Source organism: Brachypodium distachyon, chromosome 1 (assembly GCF_000005505.3).
Source record: "Brachypodium distachyon strain Bd21 chromosome 1, Brachypodium_distachyon_v3.0, whole genome shotgun sequence".
NCBI classification, from domain to species: domain Eukaryota; kingdom Viridiplantae; phylum Streptophyta; class Magnoliopsida; order Poales; family Poaceae; genus Brachypodium; species Brachypodium distachyon.
The window spans coordinates 69,918,011-69,937,279 of record NC_016131.3 but is presented as its reverse complement, the minus strand read 5'-3'; the positions used below and the strand labels follow the sequence as shown (position 1 = coordinate 69,937,279).

General features: G+C 44.4%; 2 protein-coding genes and 2 non-coding genes across 7 annotated transcripts; 2 read left to right on the top strand and 2 right to left on the bottom strand.

Moving 5' to 3' along the window:
- Nucleotides 1-2,911: 2,911 nt before the first annotated feature.
- Nucleotides 2,912-9,261, top strand: LOC100845124 (ras-related protein RABH1e). Of its 4 annotated transcripts, none has more exons than XM_010230750.3 (11): nucleotides 2,912-3,479; nucleotides 3,656-3,731; nucleotides 3,817-3,895; nucleotides 4,666-4,805; nucleotides 4,910-5,258; nucleotides 7,089-7,219; nucleotides 7,349-7,419; nucleotides 8,052-8,140; nucleotides 8,254-8,368; nucleotides 8,577-8,667; nucleotides 8,771-9,261. In XM_010230750.3, exons 4-11 carry the CDS (start codon nucleotides 4,782-4,784, stop codon nucleotides 8,930-8,932), a joined length of 1,032 nt encoding a protein of 343 aa, XP_010229052.1. In that variant the 5' UTR covers nucleotides 2,912-3,479; nucleotides 3,656-3,731; nucleotides 3,817-3,895; nucleotides 4,666-4,781; the 3' UTR covers nucleotides 8,933-9,261. The 4 variants fall into 4 exon arrangements, with proteins under 4 accessions (XP_010229052.1, XP_003558615.2, XP_024313755.1 ...); XM_003558567.4 differs by having other exon boundaries at nucleotides 2,915-3,479; nucleotides 7,076-7,219; XM_024457987.1 differs by lacking the exon at nucleotides 7,089-7,219 and having other exon boundaries at nucleotides 2,915-3,479.
- On the bottom strand, nucleotides 9,128-9,199 carry TRNAD-GUC. The gene has a single exon. It is a non-coding gene; the product is annotated as a tRNA-Asp (tRNA).
- Nucleotides 9,262-15,071: 5,810 nt separating the features above from the next.
- TRNAR-ACG lies at nucleotides 15,072-15,144 on the top strand. Its single transcript has one exon. It is a non-coding gene; the product is annotated as a tRNA-Arg (tRNA).
- Nucleotides 15,145-15,980: 836 nt separating this feature from the next.
- On the bottom strand, nucleotides 15,981-17,191 carry LOC100843022 (NDR1/HIN1-like protein 13). Its single transcript, XM_014896565.2, has one exon. The coding sequence runs from the start codon at nucleotides 17,097-17,099 to the stop codon at nucleotides 16,260-16,262; it is 840 nt and encodes a 279-aa protein (XP_014752051.1). The 5' UTR covers nucleotides 17,100-17,191; the 3' UTR covers nucleotides 15,981-16,259.
- Between the last annotated feature and the right edge of the window lie 2,078 nt (nucleotides 17,192-19,269).

Genomic DNA, 19,269 nt, shown 5'->3' with positions numbered 1-19,269 from the left:
AAATCTAGGTAGCACAAAGGCTCAGTTTGACACTGCTGAATTGTGTTGCGCTAGATTTATTTTATAAGTAGCTGCCAAAAAATACACATGAAAGTAGAAAAAATTGGTTAGCAAACATAAGATAGACAAAAATGGTTGGAAAAGCTGGATTATCATAATCCATCTCAATGTCAAACTCACAGTAAAAATATATAAAAATCGGTTTTTATACTTCAAACTAGCCGAAATGCCCATGCGTTGCCACTGCCCAGGCGCACGATGGGTCGTCACGACCACTTTGAAAGGTGATCGCGTGCATCACGCTGCCGAATTTTGATGATGGTTGAGCATGGCGCTCTCGCCGTCGTCCAACTTTGGTGCTGGCAGCGCCGCCGTCTGCCACCCTTCCGAGCTCTCCTATCGCACGCTTTTGTGCTTTGTCGCCCTTTTTAACTTAGTATGTTGTTCGTTTGGTTTTGCTATATTTTAATCGTTAGTTAGAGGTTAATCGATTGATCAGCCGTTGGATATGGTTCGTGTTTTAAGATTCGAAAGAAAAAGAAGGATGCCATCTAGATGCTAATCCAGCAGCTACACTACTTGTTAAACTTCAACCACAAATTCCTTACTCTTTGATAACTTTTTATATCTTCCTTTTATTCATGTATCCTCATGCGTTGCAACGGAACAACAAACGCACCATATGACGTAGGATGTAACACCATATGACGCAGGCACAAGACCATGTGTTTGATCCAAATGCACTGTAAAGTTCAAATCAAAGATAAAATATAATATGGGCCAGTTCTTTTCGGCTTCCAGGACCGGCTTCTCCGAGAAGCTGTTCTCCCCCAGCTTCCTGGAGAAGCCGCCACCTAAATTTGATTAGGCTACCAAACTAGTTTGTCTAAACTACTTTGGAAAACTAACTAAATCTGAGATGCGGCTTCTCCAGGAAGCTGGGTGAGGACAGCTTATAGGAGAAACCGGTCTTAGAAGCCGAACAGAACGCACCCTATATCATCGTTGAATTGAAGGATTACAGAAAGCAAAAGAAAATTCTGCTAATATCAACCAAAATGTTGAAGAGCGCCTTCCTGCATGTGACAGTACATGGTGTAAATAAAATAAAGAAAAACGCAAGACCATCACTCCATAAATAACCTAATCCAATACTTCGTATCATGTGCTTTCCATGAGAATAAGGATCAACAAGCAGTCTACACAGTTAAGATATCAAAGTCTGTGTCAAATAACTCTTCTTTTAAGGTGATCCTCTAGTCTAACTAAATTGTACAAAATCACTTGCCAGAAAGCTCTTCTCTAGCTGGAACAGTGTGCTTCGCTGCACCGGTGAAATCTCAGTGGTCTGTTTACAACATTGGCTGAAGAACCATTCAGATAATGAGCAAATATATCTCGCCATATTCATAATAGCTTAACAGAGATCAATGTAGCCACCTAATTTAGGCAAAATCAAGAAAACCATAACAACAAATAGATAGACTTAAATGAATGTGAGCATGGATGGATATATTTGGGCATGAACTCTTTCATGTGATACATGCATGGCGAAATGCTCTGATTGATTTATATTTAGATCCTGCTGTAACAGCTATGCTTGGGAGATAAAATGAGGCTCATTTTCCTTATTAGAGATGAATGCACATTTCTCTCCAGATATTTGAAATTTAACCAGGAATAAGTTACACATGATCATCGGATATTTGAGTTGCAGTTCGCTCAACAGAATCCAACATCTGATGATCAGGGATAATCACAAGTCACAATGACTCCATCATCAATATCAAATGGCTTTCTGTCGCTAAGATTGCGATCAAGTTAAGAAAGCAGACAGATTTTAGATTCACAAAAATCACAGCAGCAAAAATGTATGTCGGTCCACAGTCATCTTTGTTGTCCAAATGCTAGAAACATTGGTCCACATCCTGTCCTTTCATGCCTAGTAAAATTGAGGTGAACTTGCCAGAGAGGTTTACTTTCTTTCTTTTTTGAGCTGAAAACTTTAGGGGAGGCCCGGATAGTTAATTTTATCAGGTTACAAAGCATTTACAGGACAAAGAGATAATTTCTAGTTTATGAAACTGATATGTCTTAACGATGATAAAAAAATGAGCATGCTTCTAATAAATGCCGCTAGCATGTGATAAAAAAAAATCATTACCTACAGCATGTCAAAATGGATTGCTAAGCAATCTCCCTCTCTGAGTGACTACTGAAAGTAAAGCAGTACCGAGCACACTTGAACTGTGCAGGGAAAATGGCCTTAACTTTCTATAAACAGGCAACTGAATCAGTAAAGAACAAATGTTCAAGGTACTTGAACAACAAAACTCATCAATTTATTAGGCACATAATCTTTATCTTTATCTTTTCTTTATCTTTATCTTTTATATATATACATATATATCTATCTATTATCTATTATCTATTACAATATATTAAATTGGAATCGGTGGTGATGGGTGGGCGCCGTTGATTGGTCGGTGTTGGTCAGTCAACTTCGTTAAAATTACAATCAATATGCTACTACCCCTTATTTTCTTTCCCTCCCGCCTTATTCACGATTTCAGTAGCAAAAACGGGTTCGGATTGATTTCCATACTGAGATGGATACGAAGAATTTTGGATTTCATGCTAAGGAGATTGATTTATTTTAGAACTGTTCGTATTATGTTGTGACAAATTTGGACCGTACGATAACTTTCGGTAAATCTAAACCGTAGAATTTCTGCTACTGAAATCGTGAATAAGGCGGGAGAAAGAAAAAAAAAAGGAACGGTGACATATTGATTGTAATTTTAACGAAGTTGACCAACACCGATCAACGGCGCCCACCATCACCGATTCCAATTTAATATAGATTCTTAATTCACAGTTACGTCTCCATCATACGTCGTCCCACCTCCACGTAAAGAAAACCGTCGCGCCGTCCTCCCGCCCGCAGCCCCGTCGGAAAAATCTTGACCCGCAGCCCTCCATCTGCTCGCGCCGCCGCCTCCTCCCCAGCGCTCCTCCTCATCGAGCCGCTGCCCCCAACCCCGTCCTCCTCCTCATGGAGCCGCCGCCCCGACCCCCGATCCCCAAATCTCTGATGCCCGTGGAGATCAAATCCGCTGCCGCCGCGCGACTCCGCAGTCTGCCGCCGCCACCAGTTTGGGTTCGGGGAGGGAGGGCGCTCGCCGCGTCGCCGGATGTCCGTCACGCCGCTCTTCCTCTCCGCAGATGACGTCTCCCACGCAGCGGCGGCGGCCGCCCTCCTTAGCCGCGGAGGATGCCTCCAACAGACGCCCGCCTCCCTTACCCGCAGCCGCGCTGCTGTTCGTCGCAGCCTGGGACGCCATCGCGGAGGACGCCGCCGTCGCGCACCGTCCGTCCATCGCCGCCATCATATCCTGCGCTCTCTCGCGAAGCTACCACCGCGCCGACACCGCCGCGTTGCACCATCACCATCCACGCCCTGGCCATGTCCTTATAAGGTTGAGTAACAGTAGCATCTATGTGTGCCTGCCATTTGTTTGATGAAATGCACATGACGAGTACCCCACCAGGATGCGACCCTGCTCCTCGATCGATTTGGATACTCAATTCATTTCTCCATGCTCGATTGATCTTGATTGCAGCATCCCAAGTAATTCGATTCAAATTTGGACAGGTTTCTTAGGCTGTAGACACAAAAGTTATTATATTCAAGGAGAGAAGTATTACGCTGAACAAAGAGACATTGACAGGTAATTTGACAATCTAGGGTTTTCTCATTATTGATCTTATCCTCTGGATTATGTTCTTCTTACAGTCTATTTTGACAATGTCCAGGAACTGACAAAGTTGAGATCAGCCAACAGAGAAGGCATATATAAGTCATGTCTGCAACAAGAAGGAACGGATAAGTCAGGTAGTGTTGTTGTTGCTGCTTAAATTAAGATGATGAATCAAGGAACGTGTTGATTTGTGTTATGTCGACAATACCAAGGCCAACCTTCATGCTTGCACCTGCCATTTTCAGTCCTCTTTTTTGTGTTACCATTCTTATTCTCCAATCTTAATTTAAGCTATTCCTCCACATATTATGCTTCCCTTTCCAGAATTATTTGGTACTTTACACTATTTCCCTTTCCACTCCCTATTGATTATGCTTCTTACTTTTTACTTGGTGGTCGATTAGATGGATTTCTGCCAACATTTAATTACTTGGTACTTATAGATGTTATTCCTCTATGATTTATATATACCATATCTCAATTCTTAAGGCATGCGATCTATTTATATTTTTCATTACTTTAAGCGAGGGAAGACTAGCTGGGCTTCCATAGGAGGAATTATGCCCATAACATTTCTGTAACTCTTAGCTGGTTCCATACTTTCATAGTTCAGCTTCTTCAGGTGCAATTGTACTGCTTCATGCATGTGCCCACAACTCAACTGGAGTTGACTCAGCCTTCGATCAGTGGAACTGATCAGGCATGTAGCTAATGAGATAAAAAGCATGGTTACCATTTTTCACAGCGCGTATCAAGTAAATAATTGACACATTTACTGATGCTTTTAGGAAACATGATACATGACTATTTGGCCACATTATTTATTTATTTGTGTTCGCATGACAGATTTTGTTTACAAATAGCTTACATATTTTATTGTGCTTCCGGTGATTTGCGTGTGCAGGGATTTGCAAGTGGAAGTTCTTTTTGCGGGGGCCGGGGATCAAATGGAAACTTTGACAATGATGCGTGATCTTTCCAAGTTTCCACTTGCAATCACAAGCAAAGTAACAGAATGTGATGGAACAACACTTTGTTTCCAATGTGTGAAAATTAATATCCAAGTAATTTCGCAATTGTGATGTCTTTTATTTCGGCCTGTATTAAGAGCACATTGTTTTTGTTATTGTTCAAATCATGATACACAGATGCAGCTAGGACCCAAACTCTTTCCATGGTTGGAACGAGAGACCCAGCATCTAGGAAAGCAAGGAGAAAAGGGGATTAATCAGGAGACAACCAGACGACAAGGGGAGAAATTCATGGAGCTTAGGCGACCAAAGTCTACCATAATTTTTTGTGTGATCTTCTTTCTGCTATCCAGATTAAATTACATGCTTTATATTGCAGCATGTATGGGAGCTGGAATTGCGTGTGGTGGTTCTCGGGGATGGAAAAAGTGTAGGGAAGACACCAAGGTTTGTGGCGACGCGGTGCCTGAGCGGAAAGAGAGGAAAGAAGGGAAGAAAGGCACAGTGGACTTCCAAGTTTTTAATGGTAATTCTTCTCCTAATATTTCTAATTAGGATTGCATTTAGAATTTGTTGCATGTAATCGAACGAAGGTAAATTATATTTTGCCTGTGTGGATGTGCAGCCCACAGTTCGTGCTACTTGGTCTTTGTTATTGTTATGTGTGATAAATTAGTTTGCGGCACAACTAATGTTGAATGCTTAAAAACAAGCAAATGTTCTCGTGTTCATGTATTCTTAGTACTGTATTTATCCTTTTGGTATTTGCACATGAGAATCTTCTTTTTTATGCCAGATAACTTCTTTTTTTGAGGTGTGCGAAACTGTGAACGGAATCAAAAGCATAGTTTATACTCCTCCGTCCCATATTAAGTGACTCAAATTTATCTAAAAATGAACGTATCTATATACTAGAATACGTATAGATACATATAATATTCCGGCACTTAATATGGGGTGGAGTACTTGATTCTGTCCAAATTGTGTGTGGCAAGAACTAGGGCACTAGGGCAGTTGGAGCCTTGGATGTATCTCTCGACTAGAAGAATTCTACCGAAATGCACAGTGATCAAAAGGAGAGGGAGAGAGTGAGTAAAAGACTACGGTTGGGTGGAGAAATTAAGATACATGCTGGGAAGATAAAGAATAGGATCGATGCACAAAGAAGTTAAAGAATAGGATTGATGCACAACGATCAGGAGAAATGATTAAGTGATAGAAATATAGCAGTTTTTGACACATTTAATAGCGACATTACAGAGCATTGTGCTTAATTTGACACACGTTTATGAAATACAATCACCGACCAATGCATCGTGCCATTTTCTGGTTCCGTAGCAACGCACGGGCATCCTACATAATAACCTAATAAATCAGGGACATTCAAAATCTGTATCCACGATGCCAATTGTAAATGGTTCAGAAAGGAGCAAAAGTTGCATGCATTGTGAAATAAACTTGTATCCAAACCTGTCCAGTCTCTTGTGCAAGTGTGTCCAGGAGTATTCTCGACGGTGCCCAGACCTCGGCCTGTGCTCCTTCCTCGTCGAGGAACTCCAACTGAGGGATCAGTAGTTCTGCCTACATAGATGATAACCAAGAACAGAGCATCAAGAACAGAAATGCGACGGCAGGCAACTGCGGCGTCGAACTTCACGTGCCAATCTTAGAACTCAGAAGCGATCCATTTGGACAGGAGTAAGTAATACGTGCAATTAAGATTTAAGAGGAAATAAGACGTGTGGTTTCAAGAGAAAGAACATACTCCGATCCTAAATTGTTTGTCGAAATATTACATGTATCTAGACGCATTTTAAGAATAGATACATTCATATTTAGGCACAAGAGGGAGTACAAGAGTAGTACAAGACAACGACAATGACAAGACAAGATGTCGTAAATGGATCGAGAAAAACTGCAAGCTTGTGCAGATAAGCACTTCTGAAACGCGGAACTAAGTTATGCAGAGAAACCGAACCATTCACTGCGGAGCTGATTTAATTACGAGTTCCAAACAATAAAAAATCCTGTTGTTTCGACATGTGGTAGTGTTTCGTGGCCGAGAAAAAGGACAAGGGAAAGAAAGCCTTTGAACTTATGTGCATGCATGGCCCGTCAACACCTGGGACTCCCCAATTGAATCGTACTCGTTGAGTCGTTCTTCTTCTTCTGCTCGTTCGTCGACCTACTCCACGATGCTTAAACAAGGCTTTGGAAACTCCAAAAAGTCGCCCCTCCTTCTCCCGTTCTCCGTTCAAAGCAACCTTCCTCCTTGGCTCCCTTTCCACTAGTTGCACGCCTCCAATTTGCTCCCAAACAGGCTAGAAATTAACCAGAAAACAGATCGATCGAGCAGCTCTGGGCTATATGGCGCCGGTGGTGTCGGCGCTGGCCAAGTACAAGCTGGTGTTCCTCGGCGACCAGGCGGTGGGCAAGACCGCCATCATCACCCGCTTCATGTATGACAAGTTCGACGCCACCTACCAGGTTCATTTAGTTAATCTGCTCTCCCGATTCATCGATCCGTCGTCCATATATGCCTCAGAACTATGTCGATCCTACGTGTTTCATCACCGGGCTCCGGTCGGCAAATTCTGATATCGATGATGTGCGCAGGCAACGATTGGGATCGATTTCCTCTCCAAGACCATGTACCTCGAGGATCGCACGATTCGCCTACAGCTATGGTATATCATCCGTTCTCATGTTAATTATTGGCCTGTTTCAAGCTAGATGGTTTTATGCAATTCAGTTGATACAAGACGCACAACTAGTTGTTTCTGAACTGTGATGCAGCTGTCAGCTGATCACAGTACTACCTCTGTTTATGCAATTATATACTATTTGTAAAAATTTGTAACAGAAGAGTATGAAATAAGATACTTTCATTTTTAGAAAACCTAGATACATTTTTTATTAGTGGTCAAGGTAATTATTATTTTTTTTAAAATGGATCTGGAATTGAATTTTCTTGAGCGTGCACATTCTGAAACAACACCGTCTGCTTGAGTTTCTGAACTTTGGTTGATGGTCAGCACAACCTGTAATAGCCATGCTCTGAAAGTTGTAGTTCAGTCATTTTGGGCTGGCTCCTTTTCAGTTTGTCCTGTGTTAATGCACTATTTATGTATCAGACGTGTTGATTTCTAATGAAATCGGAGGAATGCCTCTGTTGATTAAAAAACACCGTCTGCTTGACATGGTAGTATCTCATTTTTGTTTGTTTTCCTTTTCTGATATACTGAACCAACACTTGCACAAGTCAATTGTAAGAACTGGACGGGTGGCAGAGAGAGTTTGTGACTATCAGAATGTGCAGGGACACGGCTGGACAGGAGAGGTTCCGGAGCCTGATTCCAAGCTACATCAGAGACTCCTCTGTCGCGGTGATCGTCTACGATGTAACGGGTTAGTCACCTGTCTTCACAAAGTCTCACCAGCAGAATATGCAGCTTTGTAGTGGAGTTACTGCACTAGAAAGGATATATGTGAGCACTTACAGAAATTTTGAAATAAAACAGACAGGCAATCATTTCTGCATACATCGACGTGGATTGATGAAGTAAAGACAGAAAGAGCAGGTACCGATGTGCTCATCGTCCTCGTCGGGAATAAAACAGATCTCGTTGACAAGAGGTTCGTCCCCTTCTGTTCTGATAGCACCAATTCACTAATGTTAAGCAGAATGATTACAAGAGCTAGAAAAGGGAACCTCATGCTCCAACTAATAGGACTGAATGAAATGAATCTTAGCGAGGTTTCCCCTTGTTTCAAGTGGGCAGATCCCCACATTGCGTCAGTCTTGGTGATCCGTTTTTCTTCTCCTCTGTTCGTTTCTCACCAGGCAAGTACCCACAGATGAAGGAGAAGCCAAGGCGCAGGAGCACGGCGTCATGTTCATCGAAACAAGCGCAAAGGCCGGGTTCAACGTCAAGGTTTATGACTTCTTCACTTAATTTCCTTGTCATTTCTACAAGCATTCTGCATCTCCAATCCTGACTAGTGACTGGCGCTGTGGAAATTCAAACCACCCTGCAGCCGCTGTTCCGCAAGATCGCCACGTCTCTGCCTGGAATGGACGCCCTCTCGTCGGCGAAGCAGGAAGACATGGTCGACATAAACCTGAGGCCTGCCTCCGGATCGAAGGCTCCAGGCGCAGCTGCGCAGCAGGAGCAGAAAGCAGGTGGATGTTCTTGCTGAGACTTCTGTGTGCTCTGAGAATTCAACGAAGCGAGTATGCAGGATTGCTGTAGCACATTGAGTCATTGTCAGATAGTAGTTCTCACGGAGTTTTGATCATGGGAAAGACACTTATGTGCAAGATTGTACTTGTCGCGAGTGTTCTTTTAGAAATAGAGCAAAGTAGTCAAAATTACGAGGGTGACAAAACATTAGCGCCGTTGCCGGGGATCGAACCCGGGTCACCCGCGTGACAGGCGGGAATACTTACCACTATACTACAACGACTTGATGACTGTTATACGGAGATTCCCTTTAGTGTCTCTTATATTCTGCCGTATTGTTCTAAAGACATTGCATTAGTGCTCTACGGATGATATTTATCTCGGTGCTATATTGCAAATGGGCGTAGCAAAGTTCACTACCATGGTGACATAACAGATGGACTTACTCTTTAAGACGAACTATCTCCTTAGAGCCATGTTTTTATATTTTGGGTTATATAAGCCCCTGTCCTTAACATGATGTTGCTATCGACCCGTTGAATGTGTTCATGCGAAGGTCCAGGATCTTCTCGAGGATGAAGGCCAGATGCTGCCCAATTCGGTCCTTGAAAGACTCATTGCACTGGAGCAGCAGCTCAGGCTCAAGAAACGGCAGGAGATAGTTCGTCTTCATCCTCTTAATGCAACGCTCGGTCTATACTAGTTTTAAGTTTAAAATAAAACTATTTCCAAAATGGTTTTATTTCACAGAAGCCTTTTTCAAAATCCTTTACAAGTAAGGTTCAATTTTTTCTTTTAAATACGGACTTGGAAATATATTACCTCCTCCGTCCAACAAAGGATGTCTCACTTTCGACTAAATTTGAATGCATATATACACTAGTCATGTCTAGATACATCTAAATTTTGACAAACTTGAGACATCTTTTGTTGGACAAAAGGAGTAAAGAATTATACTTTGAATCAAGGTATGGTTCAAATCCTGACAGATTTAGCTGGGTTTAGGTTTCCATCATTTCACAAAATGAGTTTAGGATTTACGTGGGAGCAATCTTGTAGATTTGTGTACGTGAAGCTGATTCACCCAAATCTTTCTCAAATGGACTCTCTATTTATAGTACGTATTTTTTTTCTACAACTCAATAATATAAATCCCCGTAAATCCATCTACGCTTCTTTCCTTTTTGAGGGCGAAGAATCGTGTCAACATTTGGTATCAAATCTGAAAACATTTAGCGCGTGATTAGTTCACATGTCATGTTGTCATTAACACCAAAACATTTAGGGATCGAAATGCCCTTTCAATCCCGGTGCAAAGTTTTCTGATTCATCACCAGTGTCTAAGTCACGCCATGCCGGGATTCCACTAGTCCCATCAATGAGATTAATTCATGCACACACATGCCCCACTAATGCATTTCACACCACTAATTAACTACATATATGCAGAAGGTTTATAAATCTTGCATTAATGGGATTGTGTACAGAATATTCATGCATTCGGATTTGCATTTGCAATAAATGTAGATATATGCTTTCAAAAAAACTTCAATTTTATTAATAACACACATACAACGGCCAGCATAGGCCGAAGGCCCGAGGGTGTTGTGCGGGCCTAGGGTCCAAGACTATTTTTTAGTTCTACTCGTAATCCATCAGTGGCGGGGTTTTCACTGAAACGTACATCGCTTCACTTTCCTGCACAAAGCCCGAAAAAAATGCCTAGAATGGCTTAAAAATTACTCGCTCTGATTCTAATTTCTTGTGGTTGTTTTAGTTCAAAACTCCATCCGATCATAAATTCTTGTCGTTGTTTGTTCAAAAAGCCCGGAACGGAGGGAGTAATATTTTCCCGGGAAATAGGTATAAAAAATAATATTTTATCCGGAAAATATTTATTTTAATACCTAATATAGGTATTTTTTTCGGGCTTCGGGCCGGGCCGATTTTGAGATTTTGCCGCCAGGCTTTGCCCAGGCATACTCACAGCTACCCCTCCAGATGGGTACCCTCCATCAGCACACATTCATTGGCGGTTTTGGCTAACCGCCACTGATCGTGATTTTGAACTACCGCTCGACGGACTTTTCGTAGTAGTGTTAAGTGGAGTAGACACTTACTACATTTTTTTATTCTCGAGTACATAAGCGATAATTCAGTTTCGGTATCTTTGCCTCTCGTACCATATTTAGTTGCGTGCAGTAACCATTTCACTACACCAAGGATCACATGCACAACCGGTTTGTAGTTTACGTCACGTTCACAAAAAGATCATAATAAAAAAAAAGGTCAATAAACGAGGCCAAAAAAGATTGGTAAGAGATATTTCTTTGTGTCCAACACTTTAATGACGGCTCTATATATGACCTTATCACTTATATTTTCCATATTTGCATCGAATTGTTTTGTATTTACGAGGTGGATGCATCGAGATATCATATACTTTAAGGTAGCTTTAAAATTGTTGCCTCTAAGCTTTTGCAGTGTTTTTTAAGTGTACGAATAACATATATTTGATATGCTACATTAATAACATGTCATTATAATAAAATTATCATACATGGAAAATTGAATTCATTTTTAGTGCTCCATTAAGATGGAGTTCTAATTATTATGATCTATGTAATCTTAAACTATTGGTACTATTTTATGTATAACCGCGTACATGTCGAACGTGCAACGACGAAATTAGTAATAATCACCCGCACATATCTTCTGTAAGGTGGCCGATGTGGACAACCATCCACCCATTGGTTACATGTATGAACACTCTTCTTAATACATCTAACATTGTGCTCTCGATGTTAATTAAATGATAAAGCAATCTTCAGAAGACCATGAACACATTTTACAATAATTTCGGCTATATAAACCTAAACGATGAAGTTTCTCGGTATCAAATCTCACTTATCATGTATCTTCTTATCGTGTTGGTGTTGGCTTGCCACTTGATATTGTTAAAATGCATTTTAATTTATTTGGTTTGTATTGTTTAATAGTCTTTTAATGTTGTGTTATTAACATTTCATATTTCCACATGTGCATTTAATTTATTTTTTAGAATCAAATTTGATATGGAATGCTCGCAACCATGCTATACTATATAGTTCTCATGCAAGTACAAAGCATTGCCTCATCCCATACAAGTACAAGTTGACAAATGCAACAGGTGACGTTATATGGATACAAAACTCTATTAAAAAGAATTGGGAGTGTCCCATAAAAAAGTTGCAAGCATGTTTGTAGTGTCATGATCTTGGTGCTAAATATTTTTTTATGGATAAAGCAGATAAAGGTGGATTATCAACTAACTAAATATATAGTTATATTTTTTTCTTTCCAGAACCATCTCTATACTTATACATAAAAATTTCAAATAGATATTCAAGTTTGTTATATCTAAATCGACTGATTTTTAGTTAGGGAGAAGTTGATTGTTTAACAATTGGATCTTGATCGTGTTTTATGATTCGGAAAGACCGATAATGAAGAGGAAGTAGGGATAACGTCCGGATACTGATCCGACAGCTATGATAATATCGAGTGATATTTTAGCCTTTTGCTTAAAACTCAGCCGCCTGAGATATACACATCCATAGATATTTGGCATAATAAATAGAGACTTTTCAACATATATATTATTACATTGATAAAGATACAAGAAGTATCAAATAATACATCTATTGTGTATGCAATTTTTTCTCATGTGCATAGCCAACACAAATAAGAATGAGTTAATCAGAGTAGTCACCCGCTGCTAATTATTGTGAAATGATAAATTAAACATCACCCACACGGTTTGTTTTCGAAAAAATATATTTTCGTCCATAGTTCAATACAACAAAATGCGAACTCATCAGAAAGAACTACAAAGTTGATACATGATTAGTTAAAATCTGCCTGGCGGCGCGTGCGTACCTCCTGGGTGGGCATGCCAGCAGCCGGTGCGATCCAGTCCGCTCCGCGTTGCCTCCTCTCCTCGCACTCGCGGTCGCTGTAGGTCAACTTCCTTTTGGCTTTTGCTTAGAGGTTTTCTTAAACGGGAAACAAAACTCAATTAACTGGATTATGGTCCGGAGTACAAGAATAAGACGTTACATCCCGCTCAAAAACGGAGTTAAACCAGCTATGAATTAGAATCTCTAGCAAACTGAGACAGGCAGTGGGCAACAGTGTTGGCGGATATGTGTGCCCAGCAGAACTTGCAAGACTGGAAACGGGAGGCCAGAAGACGAATCTCTCGTAGGAGAAAACACAGCTCAGAGCGATTTGCAGCGTCTCCTTGGAGGCAGTGGCCAAGAGTCTGGCAGTCCGTTTCCACCAAAATATTTCGATGGTGTTGCCTTACAGTTTCCTTCAGAGCCTCCAAGCACGCCATGGTTTCAGCATGCAACGCATACGAGCAGGTCCCTGCCTCCTCCCACGCAGAAGCAACGACACTGTCGGTGCATCGGCCCAAGACGAAGCCCCACCTGGCGTGGCCCATGTCAGTCATGAAGCTAGCGTCGAAGTTTAATTTTAACCAATACCTAGCCGGTGGTTTCCACAAGTCCTCCGTGGCTGCGGGAGTGGGCGGCCCAGCGGCGTTAGGCTCGCCGCCAACTAGGGATGTCAGACGGGCCCGTTTATTGCCCGCCAGGGCCGTTTCTCTTTCTTTCTTCACGTTTCTATGCCATCTAGGTTGCTCTTTTCACCGCGTTTGCACACTGCTGAACGTAAACAGCGGTAAGCGGGCAAATAAACGGGCGCCGTTTACAACCTGACCGCCAACAGGAACAACAAGCCGATCATTGGGAAACCGGTCTTTTGTCCCATTTGCTTCATCCAGGCAACAAAGGATAGTTTCATAGTCTCTTCTCACATTTTCCATCGCCAAAGAATAGTTCCTGATAAACGTAGCCGAGTCCTCCATCGAGGCTCTGCCATCCCCAAAGATGGCGTTATTTCTCAGGTGCCAGGCTCTCCACCACAGAAAAAGATGGCTCTGTCTCGTCGGCGTGTCCACCGAATCAAGCAAAACGAGAACCCAGTCCCTTCCTGTATGTCTCAGCTTCTCTTCCACAGGGAGCAGCCACTCCCGCCGCATACGCTGGCGAAGTCCCCGTGACTTAATGCAATCCATGACCGCATACTCTTAGAGGTGGTTTTTGCCTTTGCATGGGTTGGGCGGCAGTGTATAATGTACGTGGTATGGGATTTGCGCAGGTGGGTGGTGGAGTACTGGAGTGGTGGTTGGGCACGTGCGTGCGAGCCGAACAAGAAGACCGAGGACGAGGTCGAGGAGCGGATAGGGGAAGCTGATGGCGTGCACCACCACCCTACCCTGATTCGGGAGCCAGCTGCGGTCGGTGGCGGCGGGGAGGAAGGAGGAGTGCTCCTGGCCCTTGTCAGTGCGACGGGGCTGAGGCCCATCTCTGATTTTGTCGGGGGAGGGGAGACATCGGCGGGGTCGACTTGACGACATTACGGAGACGAGGGTGGCGGCGACGGGAGGGGAGCGATGGCGACGCTGGTTGCGGGGAGCGAGACAGAGAGCGAGGGGCGTTCCCGGAAGGGGAATCGGTAGTTCAAGACTTTGAGAAAATCTCAACGGCAAAGACAGCGCCACGCCAATGGACCAGATGAGACGTCGTAACATCGTAGAGAGGGCCTCAATTCTCCCACCGTAAAATGACGCACGCAGACCATGTAAAATGATTTCTTGATGAGTGAAAAACATCAAATTTGTTGCTAGAAAAACAGAATAATCAAAAATCAGAACCGAACCGCTAGATCGATGAAGAATCTTCCCACGATCCGCTTTTCTGGAAGACCATGCATGCATACACAGCCAAGATAGCAACCGTTTTGTGCCTTCCAACATTAGCAAAGTTGATTTAGGTCATGGTCGTCGTCCAAGAATCTTATGGCATTCGATACACAACTTTTTTTTTTGTCATAGCAACAATAATTAAAGTCAAGCTCTTCTTCGTGGCATCGTTATCTTCATATTAAATAGTAAAATAGCAAAACTGCTACTGCAATTTGAACTTCAATAGCAGAACGTCATTATAATCGAAGACACAAACGTAACGATAAAGCTATTAAAACAATGCCCGATATGTGGTCGCGCCATTTAATTTTATATAAGTTTATGTGATTGAAATAGCAGCAAGGACTCCGTGGCCCAATGGATAAGGCGCTGGTCTACGGAACCAGAGATTCTGGGTTCGATCCCCAGCGGAGTCGAAGTTTGAAGGGTTATTTTTTCGTACTTCATAAAAAACGGAGTGGCTGACCGTGCCGTGAAGCTCTTTTTTGCGGAACCATGGATGTGAGGCACCAAGAAACACGGGAAACATGCTTTCGTAGCGCCTCCGTTTCGCTGTGTCCTTCTCCGCTTCGAGTTGACCAAGGGGACATGGATGTGACTGCTACCTGTCTGTCAATTTTCTCCAGATGACCAGGGACCACCGAGGATATAAAAGAAGCAGCGCGCAGCCAATGGTGTGCTCTCTCCCCCGTACCGTACGTACGGTGTGTGTGGGATGGGACCGCCGGAGCCTTCCGCTGCTTTCCACAGGAGTACAGGACATGCCATGACCAATTGCCCATATGCCCCCGCGGCGGCGTGACGAACCCCGCGCGTCATAGCCTGATGTGAAGCATGTTTCCGGATCGTGCACAGCAGCACAGCTCGGTCTTGCATACGCCTCCCCCCACCCCATCCCATGTCGCGGCGACAGAGAGGACGCGCACGTTGCCGAGCATGTTTGACGGTGGTCGCAGAGGAGAGAGGGAGACTGAGACTGAAGCCCAGACACCTCAGCTTTGCGTTGTTGTCCCGTAGTCACGCGACCTAGGATCGTCAGCGGCACATGTCCCGTAGCATACGCTTCATCCACAGGGACAAGATGTCCTGCTGGCCTGCTGCTCTCGCAACATACTACTAGTACTTGGCAAAGTTTTGAACATGACGGTGCGGTACAAATGCATTCCTTTTCATTGATCAACAAGAGCAATCTGCTATGTCGACACATGAAGATTAGCAGCCATATGCTTGTATCACGCGTGAAATTTTTCCATGATCCATGGAAGGTCCAGGTCCCATTTTGTTTTTTGTTTTGAGCAAAATCAAGCCCCACATTTTGGCTTAGTAATGTACACATGTACAGAAATAACCTCAGTCAAGAGCCACAACCCACGACACAATTTACACACGGCATGCTGCGAGCCAACATCCACCGCACACCCTGCCTAGTCTGGCCGCGAGCCCGCCCGCTGCAAATCTGCAATCCTCAGATCGATTCCACACAACGCGCGCACAAGAAGTGCTATCGTCCCGGCGCGCGCAGTCATAACAATCAGTCCCCGAACCTGCTCTTGCAATTTTGGGACGAAATGTGCACGTCCTTCCTCAGCCCGGCCGCGCTGATCTCGCACGAGACAGCCAGCCTCCTGGTCGCGAACCCGAGCGCGCCCACGTGCACCTGCACGGGGATCTCCACGGCGAGGTGCAACGCCACGGCGCCCTTGTTCCCCGCGAGCCCCTTCTCCACCGCCTTGGGCAAGTGCTGCCCCCCGCCGCGCAGCAGCACCTTGAAGTCCGTGGCGTCCTCCCCGCCGTCCTCGGCCCTGCCCACGTGGCCCTCCGCCAGCGCCGTGCCGCGGTGCCGCAGCCTGGCCGAGCCGCCGCGCCGGTACCAGAGCGCGGTCACATTGTTTGGGTTGACCGCCGTCAGGAAGAAGTCGTAGTCCACGCGGGCGCTGCGCTGCGCCGAGGAGGCGTTGCGGACGGAGAACCTGTCCACGGCGAAGCTGGGCGCGTCAGGCCGCAGCACGACGATAGTGAGCGCGACGATCGCGGCAAGGAGGAGAGCCACGGCTGCCGCGGCGCCGAGCGCGCGCAGGAGGCAGGGCGAGCACGAGGACGAGGAAGGGGCGCAGGAGGACTTGCCGGCGGACGCGCGCTCGGCGCGGTACCGCTCGGCGAGGTAGGCGTTCTCGGGGGGCGGGACGCGGTAGACCTGGTCCTTCTGGACGTGGACGACGTAGGTGCCGCCCGGCGGGGGTTTGAGGTGTCCGGCGCGCACGGCCGGCGCGGCGACGGGGTCGAGAGGGGAGCCGAAGGCGGCGGCGGAGGAGGAGGAGGCGGCCGGCTCGGGTGCCACGGGATAGGGTGGCGGGAGCGCCCTCTCCGCCATGGGAGGATGGGGCAGCGGCGGCGAGGAGGAGGCGCTGTGACACGGGAAGGGGGAGCCGGCCGAGGACGTCGCGTGGGGGCGTGGGGCCGGGAACGGGCGATTTGGAGGGAAAAGAGGCGCCCCCGCCGCCCGTGCGCGCCACGGTATGCCTATTGTTGGCGGGCTGGCGTGGCGTGGCACGACCCGGTCTCAAAAGTTTGTTGGCTTCTCGCGCCGCGCGCCTGTTTCGGCTCGACTCAACCGCAGCACCGCGCCGGACGCCGGCTTTGCGCGCAGCAGAGCGATCTTCGCCGTGCAGATTTCGCAGACCGTTTTTTGTTCCCGTGCTATGGGATTCGGGAGACTGGCTTCGGCATTTTTATTCCTGTTATCTCGATTCGGGAAACTGAGTTTGTTGTGCTGGGCCATCATCTGTTTTTTTCTCTTCTGAGATGCACAAACAAAGAGTCTTTTCATTTTGGAGATGCAAAAACCTCACGGTAGCTCCAAAACGGAAAGACTGAACGATAAATTTGACCCATGGAATTCAACTAATCCGACTTGCCAGGCCCTACCAACTATATTAAGTTGTAAAAGAAATGGTACTTTTGAAACTGAAAATGTGCTTCTAAAAGTGTAATGTGTAAAAGTGGCAAGGAGCTCATAAAACAATGGCCAAAATGGAGAATGGATTTTATGGTTGTGTGAGCAACGGCTTTAGCTACCCAAATAATTAGAGTAATTTTATGGATTGATTTGTAGTTAATTGAGGATTTCCATAATTGATCGAAAGCTTTCTAAATTAGTCGCATTGTGAAACTAACGTCGTTTATTTGTAATTAATTTGGTTTCCACAAATGATAGTTCTCGGGCATTGATGGATAATTAAACAGTGTCGTATATCTTTTAGATGATGTCTGAATTTTTTTCGATTGCTTTTAATAATAGTAAATATATATAGATAGATATAGATGTATAAACAGGGTCGTGTCCTTATATTCTTTGAGACTGTTATTCAAAATAGTATCTTCTAGGTAGTATAGAACACCATCCACAGTTTCCTAATTAGTTTGAAATTTGTACTACTTCCTCTGATCCTAAATTCCTGACTCAAATTTGCTCAAATATGGATATATCTATTCTTAAAAAGCGCTAGATACATGTAATATTTCGACAACAATTTAGGATCGGAGGGAGTACTCTTTAGTCCTTCAAACTGTTTCCCATCATATAGGTTACCTATGGGACTCTGGGCCTACTGAGGTCATCATCAGCAAAGGTCGATTCTTGATTGACTCGTATTTGGAATTTGCTCTTGATCGACTCATATTTGGAATTTGCTCATGTGGAGGAAAGAAAAATATGAAAGAGAAGAAAATTGATTCTTTATGAAGAGTCGGACTATTAACCAAGAGCCGACTAAGAACCAACTAAGAGCTAAATTCTTTTATTCACGTACACCATCGTATTTAATGCTAACAATATCTAGTAGAGGAATTTTAATGACACAGTTTGTCATACCTACATGTACATACTATTTTACTATTGGCCCGACGTGACGTAAAGACTCACATTGTGGATGTCCTGCATATTGTTTGTTGGGTACTTGGTGGCTTGGTGAAAATCTTATGGACACAGCTGCGGAGAGCGATCCAAACTAACCGTAGCCCGTTTATGGTTTAATGTGAAGTCATTTAAAAAAAAAGTTAGCCCAACTGGGTATATTGTTTAATGATGGGAATAGCGAGGCGTACACCATTGAGTTATGCAGGAAATTACCCCGCTTAATAGTACTTAAATGTCACGTTCTTTGGATTAATTAAATCAGTACGGCGTAACGATTCAATTCCTTACGAAAATTCTGCCAACATTTTCACACTGCAGAGATAAAAGAAAAGAACCTCTCATCTGCGCAGGATGTCCTGAAAGTCTGTAGAGCGTGTCAGCGTGCGGGTGGTTTCCTTTGTTTCCGTAGGAAAGAAAAACCAGAGATAAAAGTGAAACGAGAAAAAAGGAAGATGACCTCATGAATCCCCGGATCTTACGGCCGGAAACCGAAACTGCGGATTCACCGAAACAACCCGAGGATACTTTTACGTATTGTACAAAAAAGCGTATGGGCACGTATATACGGGGTGGTGTGCTGGGTACTCATCCCCCACTTCCCACCAATGCGTTCCGCAGGAGGAGA

Coding starts and splice junctions, on each gene's coding strand:
- LOC100845124 (XM_010230750.3), top strand. CDS start 4,782: ATGGAACAACACTTTGTTTCCAAT. Junction 7,420..8,051: donor ACGATTCGCCTACAGCTATG/GTATATCATCCG, acceptor CAGAATGTGCAG/GGACACGGCTGGACAGGAGA. Junction 8,668..8,770: donor AGGCCGGGTTCAACGTCAAG/GTTTATGACTTC, acceptor ACCACCCTGCAG/CCGCTGTTCCGCAAGATCGC.
- LOC100843022 (XM_014896565.2), bottom strand. CDS start 17,099: ATGGCGGAGAGGGCGCTCCCGCCACCCTATCCCGTGGCACCCGAGCCG.